This window comes from Anser cygnoides, chromosome 1 (assembly GCF_040182565.1).
Source record: "Anser cygnoides isolate HZ-2024a breed goose chromosome 1, Taihu_goose_T2T_genome, whole genome shotgun sequence".
Lineage (NCBI taxonomy): Eukaryota > Metazoa > Chordata > Aves > Anseriformes > Anatidae > Anser > Anser cygnoides.
Genome location: NC_089873.1, coordinates 110,539,622 through 110,554,977, shown reverse-complemented (window position 1 = coordinate 110,554,977; position 15,356 = coordinate 110,539,622). Strand labels below are relative to the sequence as shown.

General features: G+C 43.6%; 1 protein-coding gene across 4 annotated transcripts in view; it reads left to right on the top strand.

The window, feature by feature from the left end:
• The window catches only part of APP (amyloid beta precursor protein), a 222,842-nt gene that overhangs the window by 87,540 nt on the left and 119,946 nt on the right, over positions 1-15,356 (top strand). For all 4 annotated transcript variants that reach the window (XM_066977765.1, XM_066977760.1, XM_066977753.1 and 1 more), the window contains exons 4-5: positions 13,806-13,918; positions 15,026-15,219. In XM_066977765.1, the coding sequence (XP_066833866.1) occupies positions 13,806-13,918; positions 15,026-15,219 (307 nt within the window). The remainder of the gene's footprint in view (positions 1-13,805; positions 13,919-15,025; positions 15,220-15,356) is intronic.

Genomic DNA, 15,356 nt, shown 5'->3' with positions numbered 1-15,356 from the left:
CAGCTGCTGACTCTTCCTGCAGTGCCCCCCTGCAAAGCAGCTCCTGCTGGTGTCTTGGTGATGTCCCCACTGGTGTGAGCAGGCAGGCGGTAGCTGCCCTGAAGCCATTCCTCCTCTGGGCTGAGCAAGCTCTGCTCCCTCAGTCTCTTCTCACAGGCCAGTTCTCCAACCCCCCTCAGCCATCCCAGTGACCCTCTGCTGAACTCATTCCAGCTCATCACTGTCTTTCTTGTACGCCCAAAGTTGGACACAGTATTCTGGATGCAGCCTAATCAGTGTCAAAGTAGAAGGGGTTAATTGCTTCCCTCAGTCTACTGTACTTGTTTTTCTTCATACAGCCCAGGACACCACTGGCCGTCTTTGCTGTCAGGACATACTGCAAGCTTGCAGTTGCCCATCTGAGCCTTTTCTGCAGAGCTGTTCTCCAGTTGGCCACTTTCCAGTCTGTATCATTGCCAGGGCTTTTTTCTTCCCAGGGGCAGGGCCAGGCATTTGTCTCTGTTGAATTTTATGAGGTCTTTGTCAACTCATTCCTCCAGCCGTCTAGGTCCCTCTGAATGGCAGCTCTGCCTGCAAGCATATTGACTACCCTCCCCGCCCCCCATACCATTGACAGAGACATTAAACAAAAGAGGTGCCAAGATAGATCTCTGTGGTATTCTTGTTATTTCCTTTCACGTGGGGTACAATCATGAACCACTCACTGTCCATTGAGCTTGACACTACAGTCAGTTCTTCACCCAGTTAGTAGTCCATCCTTCCAAACCGTAACATCTCAACTTGGATTCAAAGGTGTTGCTATTGAAGAGGGAAATGCTATTGAAATCTGTGCTAAAAATAAAGCAGACAGCATCTACTGCCTTTATTTTCTTACTCACCAATCATGCCATTTTATCCTAGAAGGCGAGTCAGGTTGATCAAGCATGATTTACCTTTGTTAAATCTGTTTTGGCTATTGCAAATCATCATCATCATCTCCCTGTGCTCAGAAATGACATTCAGGAGTACTTGCTCCATGAGTTTCTACGAGACTGAAGTGAAATGGACTGGCCTGTAATTCTCTGGATCATGATCTGTGATCCATGAAAGCTATGTCAATCATTCATCATTCAATTTTTGCTTTGAATCCTGTATCAGAATCTGGTTTATGAATCAATCAAACAGCTTGAAGTTTCTGACCATGAAGACTTTCTTTGGAGAACCAATATATGAGCTGTTTCAGGGAGGTTTTCTATATTGTATTGCCATAATACTCAAAAACATTTAGAACTGTCCTTACTTGCATGAAGTAACGACAATGTTTATCAGTTGCCCATTGCTTATAGTTAGTGTTTTATAAATACAGTATAAAAAAATTTAGTTCTGTACTGAATACAGAACTGTAATGTTGCATTTAGTCTAACCTGTGTGCTTATCTTTAGCTTCCTTGAGTTACCGTACTTGGGTTGGTTCTGTTCCTTGTCCCAAGCTGTCTCATCCCAGTCACCCTGTAGATGGATTGCCAGACCACGCTGCCGCCCTTACTGCAAGATGAGTACAGGCTTTGCTATATACAGAGCGAAAACACATTTTGGCAGGTAGTTGCTACTCTGCTTACCTGTAAACTTTGCAAAGCCTGAAGGTGGTTTCTTGTTTTCCCAGGTCATTGGTAACACAGTGAAGTCTTTCACCCACGGGCAATGACAATTTGAATGGAAGTTTGGTCTCAGCAAATAAAATATTCAGGGCTCAGTGGTATTATGGGAAGTGATTGCTTAGGCTGTTAATAATCATCAAGGTATTTCTGCTAAGTTGGTCTTCAACTGCTGCTTAATGCAGTTATTTATTCACTCATCAGAACCTTTGAACAAGATGCTATTGCAGAAACAATTACAGTCTGACTTGATTTTATAGCGGTTTCTGTTCTTCGCCAGAAGAGAGCGAGAGCAACAACTGAATTAAATTACTGCTGAAGCAAAAAGAGTCTGAATTTTATAATGAAACATGCAGTACGAAGGTGTTTGGGAAGGAAAACAAAAAACTGAAATGTTGCTTCAGTAAATGTTTCCTTATTTGGAATCTGGTTTCTCACTGGAATACTAGCATTTGAAATAGCTTTTGGTGACCAAGCCATAAAGCTATATGTAACACTTCAATTCTTTCCGCCTATCTATATGCTTATGGTCATTACCCCTTGTAGACGTCAGTGTAGTAGGGCCTTCTCTAGTTTTGCTCCTAATACTGGCTTTACCCAAATTACCAAGAATTGCCCACAGGAAACATTTAAACATATAATAAAGGCAAGCATGGTGGGATTACTGGTCCCCAGTAGTGCTGAATTGTTTCCAAGCATCCTGTCTCTTTGCCATCTTACCATTTGATTGGTGTCTTCAGCCAATCACTGGTACAAATAAGTAATGCATTAGTAAATTAATTAATCTAATTACCTCTTACAGTATGCTGTTTCCGATTTGGAGCCCATTTTTCAAGTAGCTCTTATGTAATGAAGTGTGGTAAGTGTCACTTCAACCAGAAGGGAGGCACAAAATTTTAAACTGCTTGGAGATTTGCACTCACAGATCTTGCTGCAAAACATGTCTGCTGCCTGCTGCCAGAGAGGGAGCAGGGATGGTAACAAGCGCCGTTCAGCTTGTCGTGCGTCTCGGCAGCAGCAGAATGTGGTGTTAATGGCTAGGCTGTTAAAATTCATGTATTCAGCAGCATTTATAAAGTATAATCTGTTTTGAAATTCAGCCATACTACTGCTTGGAAAAACCTGAAGGCAGCTGAGGGAAAAATAAGGTTCACGAAGATGTGATTTCTTCAGATTTGGAATGTATCCACTCTTGAGAAATATCACGAAGTTTTATTTGATACTCGCATGTGAGAAAGATCATTAAAATAGGTCCTGCAGTATCAATCATTTTCATTTATTGAATCAGTGTATGCTATTTTTATAATAATTTCTCAGAAGTTTTTTATTATTATTCTTTTTTAAAGCTGCTAGCTTTTGTTCTTTTTTTGGATATTTTTGAAAACCAACTTCACTGTAATGCTGCTGAATACAACCAAGAGCAAATGTTGCCTTGAATAAGCCTGGGAGTGGTTCACAGGGCTTTCCTACATTGCGTGGGTGTTTACCATAGGGGTTGAAAGCAGTCGCAGCTGAACAGGGGCGATTTCTCCTTGTGTTGCCTGACTGGTGCTGGCAGCCTGTTGACAAATGTCCGTGCAGATGGGAAACTGCTGCGGTGCAAGAGAGAGCTCTGGAGAGGTCCAGCACGCACACCCAAGGCTAAAATCCTACTGTAAACTAAAAAGTATTTAGGAAAAGCATGTGTGTTGTAGAATCAGAATCACTAAGGTTGGAAAAGACCTCCAAGATCTTCTCGTCCAACCATCCCCCTACCACCTATGTCACCCATTAAACCATGTCCCTAAGCACCAGGCCCAACCTTTCCTTGAACACCCCCAGGGACGGTGACTCCACCACCTCCCTGGGCAACCCGTTCCAGTGCCTGACTGCTCTTTCTGAGAAGAAATGTCTCCTCATTTCCAACCTGAACCTCTCCTGGCAGAACTTGAGGCCGTTCACTCTAGTCCTATCATAGTTACCTGTGAGAAGAGGCCGACCCCCAGCTCCCCACACCTTCCCTTCAGGTAGCTGTAGAGAGCAATGAGGTTTCCCCTGAGCCTCCTCTTCTCCAGAGTTAACAACCTGTGTCACAAGGAGATTGACTCTCCTCAGCTGCCCTCATCTGTCTTCTCTCCATCGCCGTGGCCAAGCTCCTCACCCTGTCATGGCTGTCCCAGCTCTTGCCGCAAGCACAAGGTCTGGACAGGGCATGTGGTCCCCTTGCCACTGGAGAACCAGATGAAGGGAGACGTGGCTGGTGGTGTCCCGAGCCGCTTTGCTGGCTTCTGCCACCTGCCCTGGGAACCGATGGCCCTCGACAAGGGCCTGGGAGCTACCTGTACTCTCTTGCCACGAGCAGCTTCTTGCTCTGCAGGGTTTTTCGGTGTTTGGTCAGAGCTTGACCCACACCGTGCTCTGTTACTGGATGTCCCATCTAGTGGTGATGTGAGCAGAACTGTAGGGGAGGGAGCCCATCAGTGCTGACGGAGGTGCATAATTATGAGAGGATTTGTTCACGTGACTACAGGGAATAAAGGGAACCTCAGAACAGCTAGAAGATTACAAGGCAGGAGGCAATTAACATTTTCAGACGTACCGAAAAAAGAAAAAAAAAGCAATTTAAAGCCTGAAAATGGTAAAGTTTTTAAAAGATAAAATAATAATCTCCACCTCAGGCTTTTTCTTAGTATCCTTGATTTTTTTTTTCTATTACCAGTGTCTCAAGATTTGACAATTGATTCTCCTGTGGAGATTGTTTAGGCTGTGCAGCATCCCTTTTCTGTCCTGAATGAATTGGTCCTTGCAGTGATGGGTGGTCCTGTACCATGAACACGTGCAGCACCCATGTGCTTGCTGAGGCCAGCGTAGCCTTCCTGTTTTCCCCTCCTGAGCCTTTCTGGGTTAGAGAGTCCAGGTAAATGTTGTTTCTTCAACCCCAGATGAAAGGGTGTAGGAAATGTGCCCCTTGAAAAAGAAAAGCTTTGTTTCAACCTCAAATACTTGAGGTTATCTGTGGAGGTATATTTCATATTTTACCAGGTTGACTCAGTGGCTACTGTCTGAGGACCAGGGAGGTGCTTGATGAGGGCTTCCATTAGCTAAGCACTGGGAAAAGAAGTAGATGTGGAGAGCAAAAGGCCTTCATGTAAATGTATTTAAACACCGGGTGATGGAGAATTGCTCTGTATGTAGTGCTGTCACAAAAAGCAGGATAGGAGCAGGGAATTTTACTTTGGTAAGAGAAGTGAGGCATTACCAAATTCTTGGAGTCTTTCCTGCTGTACCGTTCCGGTAGTAGGTGGTGTGTACCTTCAGCATACAAGGAGCAGTTCGTTCCCTTTCCTTTTCCATTTCTTGCAACCCAATCCACCACACATTGTATTTCAAAGCTACCTGCTTGACCAGGGATATGTGTGCTTTAGTGTGGAAAAAAATGTCAGCTGTTTTCAAGCAGAAGAAATATTTGCAAATAAAATGCTTCAGATTGCTATGGTCTTGTTTTCCACAGCAACTTTTGGGGGCACAGAAGGTGAAGATGCTCTTCTCTCTTGTCCCTTGCACTTTCTTTCAGGGCTGAGGTGGTCAGTGCTCTGAGGAATAACGTTACTGTCTTTCTTTCACCGAAGCTTGCTGTAAAAAGCTGTGCAGGGACAGGGACGGGATGCTTTTCAGAGGGAATGGCAGCAGGCCTGTGATAGCAGGCATGTAACTGCATCTTCCAGACAGCGCTGTGTAAATAGCCTGAGTGCACGTACTGTCTTGTGGACTAAAAGTGCTATTATCTTTGAAGCTACCACCATGCAATTTTCTCTCCCGATTTTTCTACTAAGTTGGTTGCGGTCCAGCGTGCTTCAAAAATGGTCACTTTCACAAGGTTCTGCTTATGGAATCTTTATAAAATCTTATTAAATCTTCACAAAATCATCTCATTAAGCCTCTCACGCTTCAGATATATTCCTTAGAATTTTCCAGTGCTGTTTTTTTTCTTCTTTTTTTTTCCCCCTCTGGATTTTTCCCTTTTGTGAATTCCGCTGACTTATTCGGGTAGATCTAGAGATTTCTGGTAAATTCTTCACTGATTGTGTCTTCCTGTCAGAGGAGTCCATTAGTTCCTTCTGTTCTGCCGCATGCAGAATCGAGAAGACTTCTAGCTGGCCCTGGTTCTCAGCACCTTGCAGCTTTTCATTGCCTTCTGTTTCTATATCTCCGTGGAAGATCTGTTTTGGCTAGACATACCATTGTAAGTTTAGGATGAGACTTGGAATCCCTTAAAAAATAAATAAATGCAGCGACCACCCACAGGTGTCATCTTTCACTTCATCATCTTTTTTACACTGTAAACAGCTGGGCTTCAATCTACCAGGCATTCACCAGCCCTGCAGAGCAATCGGCCATGTCTTATTATAGGTTTGTCAAGCAGGACTACTGTGATAATGGAGAGAAAAGTAAAAAAGTGGGTCTGATTGCCTGTTAAGAAGGCAACAGGGAAAGCAAATTCTATCAGGACCGCAGAGAACAGAGGGGAGAGAAACAGAGGGGAGGGAAACACGAAGCAATTAAGGGTGTTGTGGGAGGAGGTGAAAAGATTTTTGCTTGCATGGCATCACATAGGAGCTTTGTGACTGAGGCAGGATGGAGACAAGCTATCCAGATTGACATCTCCAGAGTTTTTGTTATTCCTGCAGTTCCCTACGTATTTTTAGGAAATTCGTCAGCGTTACTGAATCGTGGGGGGAGAGGGCTATGACTGCAACAAATATTCTCGCATTTGTGGCAGAAGCTTTGAGATGTGATCAGTGCACTGAGGAACTGGAAAGAGGAACAGCTCAGTCCTGAAATTTCTCAGCCTCCTGAGCTTGACTTTGCAGCCAGCTTTTGGGCCTGTTTCTCAGTATGGGAGAGGCTGTGTCTTGGTTTGTGGTGCAGACCAAGAAAATTTGCTAACCTGAGTGGCTGGTCCCCAGAAACCGAAGGGAGAACCCTTCAGATAGCCTTTTTGGGGTGACCTTTGCTGCTGGTCATGCTGATAACAAGTTCCGATTTTGACAAACAAGTTTGTTTTTGACTTTGTGGGCCCTTCAGGGATTAGGAGGAGAAATCCCAGCATGTGATATTACCCGTGATGCTGGGGTAATGGGCATTGGCACAGTTCTGCCACATTGCGTTAACGAGCAAGGGAGGGACAGAAAAGGCATCTCACTGGACTTCCAGAATTACTTTTGCACGAAGGCGGGGGAGAGCAGAAGAAAGAATAGAGAAGTAAATGGAGTTAATGCTTCAATGAACCATTGGGGTGCTGCAGATTTTGAAAGAATGTTTATATGCTTTGCCTGTAAAGATGCCAGAGCATGTCATGACTTGTATTTGAATCTTCTTCCCTGTAAACAAATGTATCTATTATTGGCATAATGCATAAAATATGTATGCTCCTTGCATTCTGTCCAGTAAGTAAGCCAATTTCATCAAAAAATGCATTCAGGCAAAAAAAAAGTAGCTAAGTGAGCAGAAATTCCATTTATGCCTATGATCAAAGAGTTGCAGAGGAAGAAGATTAGAGAATAACCCTTTTTATGTATAGAACCATATAAAAATGGAGACATAATAAACACTGCATATTACTTTGAGGTACAGCTCTTGTTACGTAGTTCATTATTTCATCTGGACAAATGCACTTTAATGGATTGCACCTAAAAGATTTTAGCCCTCTGACTCCAGAATTTTAAGTAAGGTATTTGGACTTCACAAAAATCGTGGAAGAGCATGTGGTACATCAGGGCTAGGACCCCTTGTTTGGTTGCTGGTGTGAGAATTAAGATGTCAGTGCCTTCATTACAGCAGGTCTTCCATTGCCTCGATCTTGTGTCTCCAGCATGGTCATAAATTGTGTGCCTTCGCAGTGCCTTGAAAATCACAATAATGTACTTTTCACAAACTGTTTTGAGAGCATGGAAACACTAAGGTGTAGTACAGATACAACAACTGGTAAGTTTCTCCTCTCATAAAAGAGCTTTGTTCATCAGAAATCCTTTCCTTTTGTACCCCAGTAAGTGGACAAATGTTGCCAGTAGCAAAGGTGGTGTGCTTGAGTTACTGGTGCAGGGTGTATTTGTTGCTGTGTATGCACAGTTGCGTGCCAGCTCCTTCACAGCCTGTCCTTTGGTGGTGGCTGTCCTGTGTTTTCAGCCCTGGTTGATGCTGCTCTAAATGTTTACAAGTTACTGGGGAAGGAAATAGAGTAGGGTGGTATTTGATGCCACACTGGGTGTGGGTATTAATATTGGTAGTAAAAGCATAGGTTGAAATTATCTTTCAGATACTTACGCCTGGGTTTTTACATACTTCCTAAACACTGCTTCTTTTTCACTTCCATTTTAAATTAAATTTGAAATTGAAGAAATCTCTGAAGCCCTGGTTTACTATGGGCTGTTAAAATCATTTAAGCCAGGCTGAAGGTCTTTAACAGTCTGGCTGTATGCAGTTCATGCCAGAGTGAGAGGAAAGCTGCACCATGGACCAAGGCTGGCATCGTCCCCAGGGATGGGGCACAGCATCACCCCCCCCAGATCAGACCAGCCTCTCCCTCTTCATCTGTGGGTGCTGGCTCTGAAATCTTGAACACTGGGACCTGTTCAGTACATTTCTAAAAAATTGTACTTGCTAAATCATTTAGCTGAAAAACAAGATGCATTTTTGAAGTAAACCATCCTGTAAGTAGCACTTCACATTTGGTGCTTTCCGTCATTTCCTGTAATAGAGGCACCTGAAGTGACACGGATGCTTAAATAAATGTACCCAACATACCCAGGGTGGGCACAAGAGGCAGCAAAGGGTGTGCTGAAAGCTGAGCTGCTGCACCTATAAGAGCCCTTGGGGGTGGGATGGGCAGGGGTGGCTCTGCTGCTTGCTGCGGGTGTCCTGGCATGCGACTGCTTGGTATAATCCATGTGAAAGCATAGCAAGAGGACACGTTTCGCCCCAAGTTCTCAACTGTGTAGGCTCAGGCACTTACACTTATAAGTTAATTCACTTCAGCAAGGTTTTGTTCTCATTGGTGACACTACAAATGAAGCCATGAGTCCTGGAGCATCATCATTTGCAGTGCATTCTCATGCAAAATTTAGCACAAGCTTTGTTTGAAAGTACTCCTCTGAACATAATTTGAACATACTTATTTTTCGGTTGAGATACCAACCATCTGCTAACAGGTGTTTGGTTTCATCATAAGGTTTGGTTTCATTACCTTGCTCATCTTATCTTTGCTCCCTTTGTGCAGTGTTGGATGGATCCTTACATCCCATCTGTTTCATGCAGTGGATGGAAAATTTGCTGATCAGGGCCATGTCTCACACAGAATGTGGTATTTTTATTTTGAGTTATTCTGAGTATATTTTGAGATATATATTTATTATATCATATCTGCCATTTAAACAGATAGGGCAATCATGGTCTTAAGAGCGTGCTCACTTGCTGAGACTTTTTCGTTGTAAAGAAGATTTAAAAGGCTGTGATCAGAGGCCTTCACTATAATTCTAATTCTTTTATTAGAATTTGAATCTTAATGTTCTCAGTCTTTGCAGCATTGAAAACTGTATTTCTGAACCATAACTTTAGGTCTTGCAGCACAAAATCTGTTGTTGTTCCAAGAGTGGTTTTCAGAGAATAGAGCATGCCTGGCTGAACGGAAATTATTCGGTAGTAAAATGTGGCATTGTAACCTGTGACTGCGATCTGTAGTCTGTGGCAAAGCTGTCTTTGAAAAACGTGAGCTGCCAGCCTGCGGGGATACACCAGGATGTGGCAGCATGAAGAAGTCTGCTGCAAAAGTAATGGAGAATTGGGCATTGGGAAAGGGATTAATGAAGTGAGAGTTGTGAAATGAAATTAAGCTGTGACTTACTACATTGGTGTGGTCTGTCTTGCAGGGACATTCAGCTCCTAAGTGTAGGCAGTGAACACAGGGACTTACACGTAGCTGGTAAGAGGCATAGGTTTGAGTTGGGAGCAAGCAGCTTAGTCTCAAAAGAGCCCTTGGCTGAATGAATTGTAGGTGCAAGGTTTTTTGTGAGCTTTTTTTACTCGTTTGTTTTCAATGTGGTAACTTGATGTTGTCCCAGAACTCCCCGTGAGGGCTGTTTGCTCCAGGAGGGTCAGGGACTCGGAAGGCAAAGCCGCCTGGTTCTGTTCAGACCTTCCCTCTGAGAACGGGCAAACACCTACTGCAGAACAAGTGCTTCTTAAACTTGCCTCTTGGATTACGTTGAGGGAGCTCCATGATTTACGAACTCATCAAAAGACAAATTGTGCCATCATGTTTTATTATTACAGCTACCTCAGCAGGTCGCAGGTGTAGGGCTGGAATCAAAATACAGGAGACCTTGAAAAAGACAAATGGGGAAAATAAATAAGTAAAAAAATAAACACAGGTAAATGCAAGCCCAACCTTAGTAGTGTGCCAGCAGTGGTGGTAATACCACTCCTTCGTGGTAGGGATTCAAACATAAATCTTGCCAGCCCTTCTGCCCCTGGCCCAGCCATGGCTTGCCCTCCCGGCAGCTGCCTGTGGGATGAGGGGCGGGTGGGGATGAGGGGACACCCGAGAGGACAGCGGGGCCGGGAGGGCTCGTGGCATTGCTGCTGCCTGGGGAAATGCTCGCCCCACGGCAGCCTCGCAGGCTGCAGGGTACCGAGGACAGCCTGCTGTCGGTGCAGGGCCATGTCGGCAGGAAACCTGATTTTGCAGTTATCTGTTATGATCCCAGAACGTGACGATGGAAATGAAAACCAGTGTGGGGCTGGGATGCTCCATCAGTCAACAAAATGTGAAGGTCCCGAAACAGCTTGGTCGTGGCTTGTGCTGCTGTTACCCCTTCCTACTGGTGTTCTCTTGTGAGAGGAAGAGACAAGCATTTGTCTTAGGATTTTTTTGTGTGCTTTTGTGCTTGATGTAGTTATGAATGGCGATTTCACTTGGTTTTGAAGCAGCAGGAGGGCACAGAGGTATTACATTTTTTCCCTGTATTTTTAGAACTCATTGACATTGGCCCTCTCTCTTAAGAGGCACAGGATTGCTTGCTCTTCATGTGTTTATTTCCCCTGAGTAGTCTGTGGGTGACTTGTTCAAAAAAGCAAACAGGCCCCAAAGGCTTATGATTCAGCAGCACTGAAAGTTAAATGTGTACTGGAGTAATACAAGTAGAAAAGAAGCTTGTCCACAAGCCAAATGCATTTAAAGTGCTATTTCCAGTGCACCTGTGTTTCTCTTAGACTAGCCCAGGCAAATAATTGTTTCAGTTGCCAACTGAACTTAATTCAGTTCATCAAACTGTCACTTGAGCAGGGATTTATTAAAACAAGCAAACAAAAAACCCCCACCCACCTAGAACAAAAATGCAAAGCCTTGCATTTATACTTCGGTTTATTACTGAAAATGATTGTAAGAAAAGGGATGAAAAAAGTTGCCAGGCGTAATCTTTGTGTGTAAAAATAATGGGCAGAAATTAATTTTATTTGCAATAAAAAAATAATTAACTGAGGGCAATAGGAATCACATGTGAAGTTGCAAGTGATTGTTAATTCCCAAGCTACTCAAAGTAAGTCTAAATAATTTATTGCAATTCTATATAATGGAGTCTTACGTTTAAACAACTGCCCTTCTCCCCAGCTGCTTCTGAAAACCAGAGGGGCTTGTTCCAATGAATCGTTTATCTCTGTGATACCCAGCAATTGGTTGCAAAATGGAGCCTCACTTGAAGTGAGAATTTGGGTTACCATGAGGATGTGGTTACCTTGTTTTCAAGGGATCTGATTTTAGAAAGCAGATGTAGTTTGAGTTATGTCAAAATGTCTAATACTTCTTTAGTTTATTAATATATGTTAAATAAATCACACTTCTTAAAATTGCATGTTGTCAGACAGTGTTTGTTAGTGACGCCGCACAGAACTTCTGATGTACAGCTTTCCACCCTATTTTTGAGGTGTGCAACTCAGTGATACATCAGTGTTTGTTACTTTTGCTGAAATGGTGTAGGCTAATTCTGCCGATAACGTAGGCTTCTGCTAATTCTGCCCATGATGTAGGCTTCTTCCCAGAGAAGCCGTGGATGCCGAAACCCTGGAGGTGTTCAAGGCCAGGCTGGATGGGGCTTTGGGCAATCTGGTCTGGTGGGAGGTGTCCCTGCCCATGGCAGGGGGTTTGGAACCAGATGGTCTTTAAGGTCCTTTCCAAACCAAACCATTCTGTGATTCTATGATTATTTTCTTTTTGAGCAATGAGCTATATACTATTAATTGGCTTCTAGCTTTGCACTGACAATGTTCTGACAATGCTATAGGATGTTAAAGTGAAGGGATTATGAGAAGCATAGCTTCTAAAGTCTCATCCATTTTGCTGTAGTAAAATGAACTTCATGATATTTGCCAATTTTACAGGATTTTTATCATTTTGTAGAAACGTTAAGACTGCTCTGAATGTTTCGCATGCGTGAACAGCCGGCACTGTGTAAGTGCAGTTCTCCATGAAGGGTTATATCCTACGAGAGCAAAGCAGACGTACTCTGTGAGCAAAATACCCATGTGCTTGCTTAATGCTTAGGCACTTGGCTAAATGGAAGCACTAGCCCTTCCCTGTGAATTGAGTCATTTTGGGGGTGTGGCAGGATAGTCCCCCACAGCGATGACTGCAGCTAAAAACAACGTGTAAATTTATTCAAATGCCAGTGCAGGATTTAGGTTGGATACCCCTTCAGCAGAGATTTTTTTAACTGAAGCTGCAGATTTTGTATTTCGGATTATCAGAAAGTGTTTTAACAAGTTGATTCTAGACTCCTCTAGAAAGCATTTCTGTTAATAATTGGCAAGCCATTGAGTACGTTCCACAACGGTAAAGGTAATAAAGTTCTTTTTTCCTGGTAAATTAACCAACTGGCTTTTAAAGACCTGAGATCAAAAGCACTGAAGTAGAACAGGGAACTCTGTGTGAAATATACATGTGGGTGATTAGCAAAGCTATATACATATACTTGCTGAACTGTGCTTTCCCCCAGTGCACAGGGCGTTGATTATTTTTAAAACAGACTTTGTAATTGTAAGCCTCAAGGGCTGTTTCATCAGCTCCCCGAGATGACCCTCTACCGAACAGAAAACTTGCACTCAATCTCCTTCCGATTCATTAACTCATTATTGTAGCTGGGCAGCCACTGGGCCATCTTGGTTTGGGCATTTAAAACGTACTGTAGTTTTTTGGAGCTTGCAGACAATCGTGCTTCGGGGAGCTGATAATTTTTGCCAGCTGAGTCATGCGCTTTTCACAATGCGGGGGCTGCTCAGTATATCAACTTCTTGAAAGCATTCCCTAATTTTTCCTTTCAAAATATTTTTCAGGAGGGTTGGGTTATTTAATAGCAATGCCAGACTTGTATAGGATTAGTTATGTTAGTCTAATAAATCGTGTTGTTTATTAGCTGGGTTTCTTTTTAACCATAAGTACCGAAGCTGTGAGCATTATGTACTTCAGCAGCGTGTCCTGCTGCTAAAGGTACCACAGTTTCTTTGCTCGGTTCTGTCCATGATAAAGGGCCTCTTTTCCCACTTCAGTCTGATCGGATAGGCAGGCCAATCCATGAGCCATCATGTTCCCTGGCTTCTGAGCTCCACTGGCCTTCTTGGCTAACCTGAATTCATCTGGCTGATGAAATGAGGTTGCAATAAAGAGAGAAGCTGCATCAACAAAAATAACAGAGTGGACAGTTAGTGCTGTAGTTCAGTAGAAATGCTCTAGAATCACTTGAAACAATGTGTTAATGTCAGATTTATTTGGACTGGAAAAGCTGTTAGTATTTCAAAGCACTTCAGACCCCTTCCCTACCACTCCACAGAGGTGAAAGTGGAACGTAGTCATCCCTCCTAGCTCCCTGCACTCCCCTCCCAGAAGCTGGATCCCACCATCTCCTGCCTTCACGCTGCACCACATGCGTCTTCAGTGGGTCTAGCACATTTCACACAGGACACGTAGAAGTTGCTGTATTATGCTAGACTAATGCTTTCATAATCTAAAACATCTCTGGCATCAAAGACAGGAGCTACTTTCAAATCAAAAGCTTGAGCATTGTGGAAATGGAAAGCACCATTCAGAAACTGCACTGCTCTGGAAGCAAAATAATGACCTTTTTTTTCTTTCTTCTTTTTCTTTCAGTGGGCGAGTTTGTGAGTGATGCCCTTCTGGTACCAGATAAGTGCAAGTTCCTTCACCAGGAAAGGATGGATGTGTGTGAAACTCACCTGCACTGGCATACTGTTGCTAAAGAGGTACGTTAATCTGTCTTAAAATTTCCTGCCGCCTTTTAGAACTGTATCCACTATTCCATGAGCCAGCAGTGTGCCCTTGTGGTCAAGAAGGCCAACAGTATTCTGGCGTGCATTCAGAAGAGGGTTGCCAGCAGGTCGAGGGAGGTGATCCTCCCCTCTACTGTGCCCTGGTGAGGCCACACCTGGAGTGTCGTTTCCAGTTCTGGGCTCCCCAGTACAAGAGGGACCTAGAACTACTGGAGCAAGTCCAGCAGAGAGCTACAAAGACATTTAGGGGACTGGAACAGCTCTTGTTTTGAGGAAAGGGTGAAAGAGCTGGGCCTGTTTAGCCCTGAGAAGATTTGAAGGCTGAGAGGGGATCTTATCAATGTATATAAAATGTCTTGAGGGAGGGCATCAAGACAATGGGGCCAGACTCTTGTCGGTGGTGCCCAGAGAGGCAACGGGCACAAACTGAAACACAGGAAGTTCCAGCAGAATACGAGGAAAATCTTCTTTACTGAGAGGGTGACAGAGTACTGAAACAGGTTTCCCAGAGAGGATGTGGAGTCTCCTTCTCTGGAGATATTCATAATCTGCCTGGATGCAATCCTGTTGCCCTCTTAAAAATAGTGTTTAAGGCACCAGCCTTCATGTATGCAAATTCTAATTTTAAGTGTTGATCTGTCTCACAATGAGCTGTTTAATAGCATTAACACCTCAGGAAGACAAATAATTGTTCTGCCTTAGGGTCTTCTGGTTTTGAGGCAGATCCTGTGAAGATTTTGAGTAAGAGCATATGGAGTCACCAAGTATGTGGGAGGAAACGAGTCTTTTCATAAAGGCAAAGACTAAATGGCAGGGGAAGGAAGAGCTGCTTTCTTCCCATGGTCATGCAGACAGACAGGGAGCTACGTAGAGTGCAGGTAGTGAATGCACAGGTGACCACACTAAGTCATGTTTCAAAATTCAGAAATCATGCAGTTCACCAGGTTCAACCTCCTAAGGCTGTACGTGGTCCCTTACATTTTCTTGAGGTCTGTCACATTTTTTCCAGCTTCCTCCATCACTAAGATGTTTTTTTTTGTTTGTTTTTTTGTTTTTTTTTTTTAATTTTAATTTCTGTAGTCCTGTAGTGAGAAGAGTATGAATCTGCATGACTATGGCATGCTGCTGCCCTGTGGAATTGACAAGTTTCGTGGCGTGGAGTTCGTTTGCTGCCCATTAGCAGAGGAAAGTGACAATCTTGACTCAGCTGATGCTGAAGATGACGATTCAGATGTCTGGTGGGGAGGCGCAGATGCAGACTATGCAGATGGAAGGTAAGAGTGGCTTTTTCCCCTTCAACTTGTTATTATCATCTTACTAGAGATGCCAAAAATCTGTCTGAAAGACCTCAGTGTTGAAGGGAGAGTCCTGCTTGTAAGTGAAATTCCAGCTAGAATGGTTAAAAGCCATG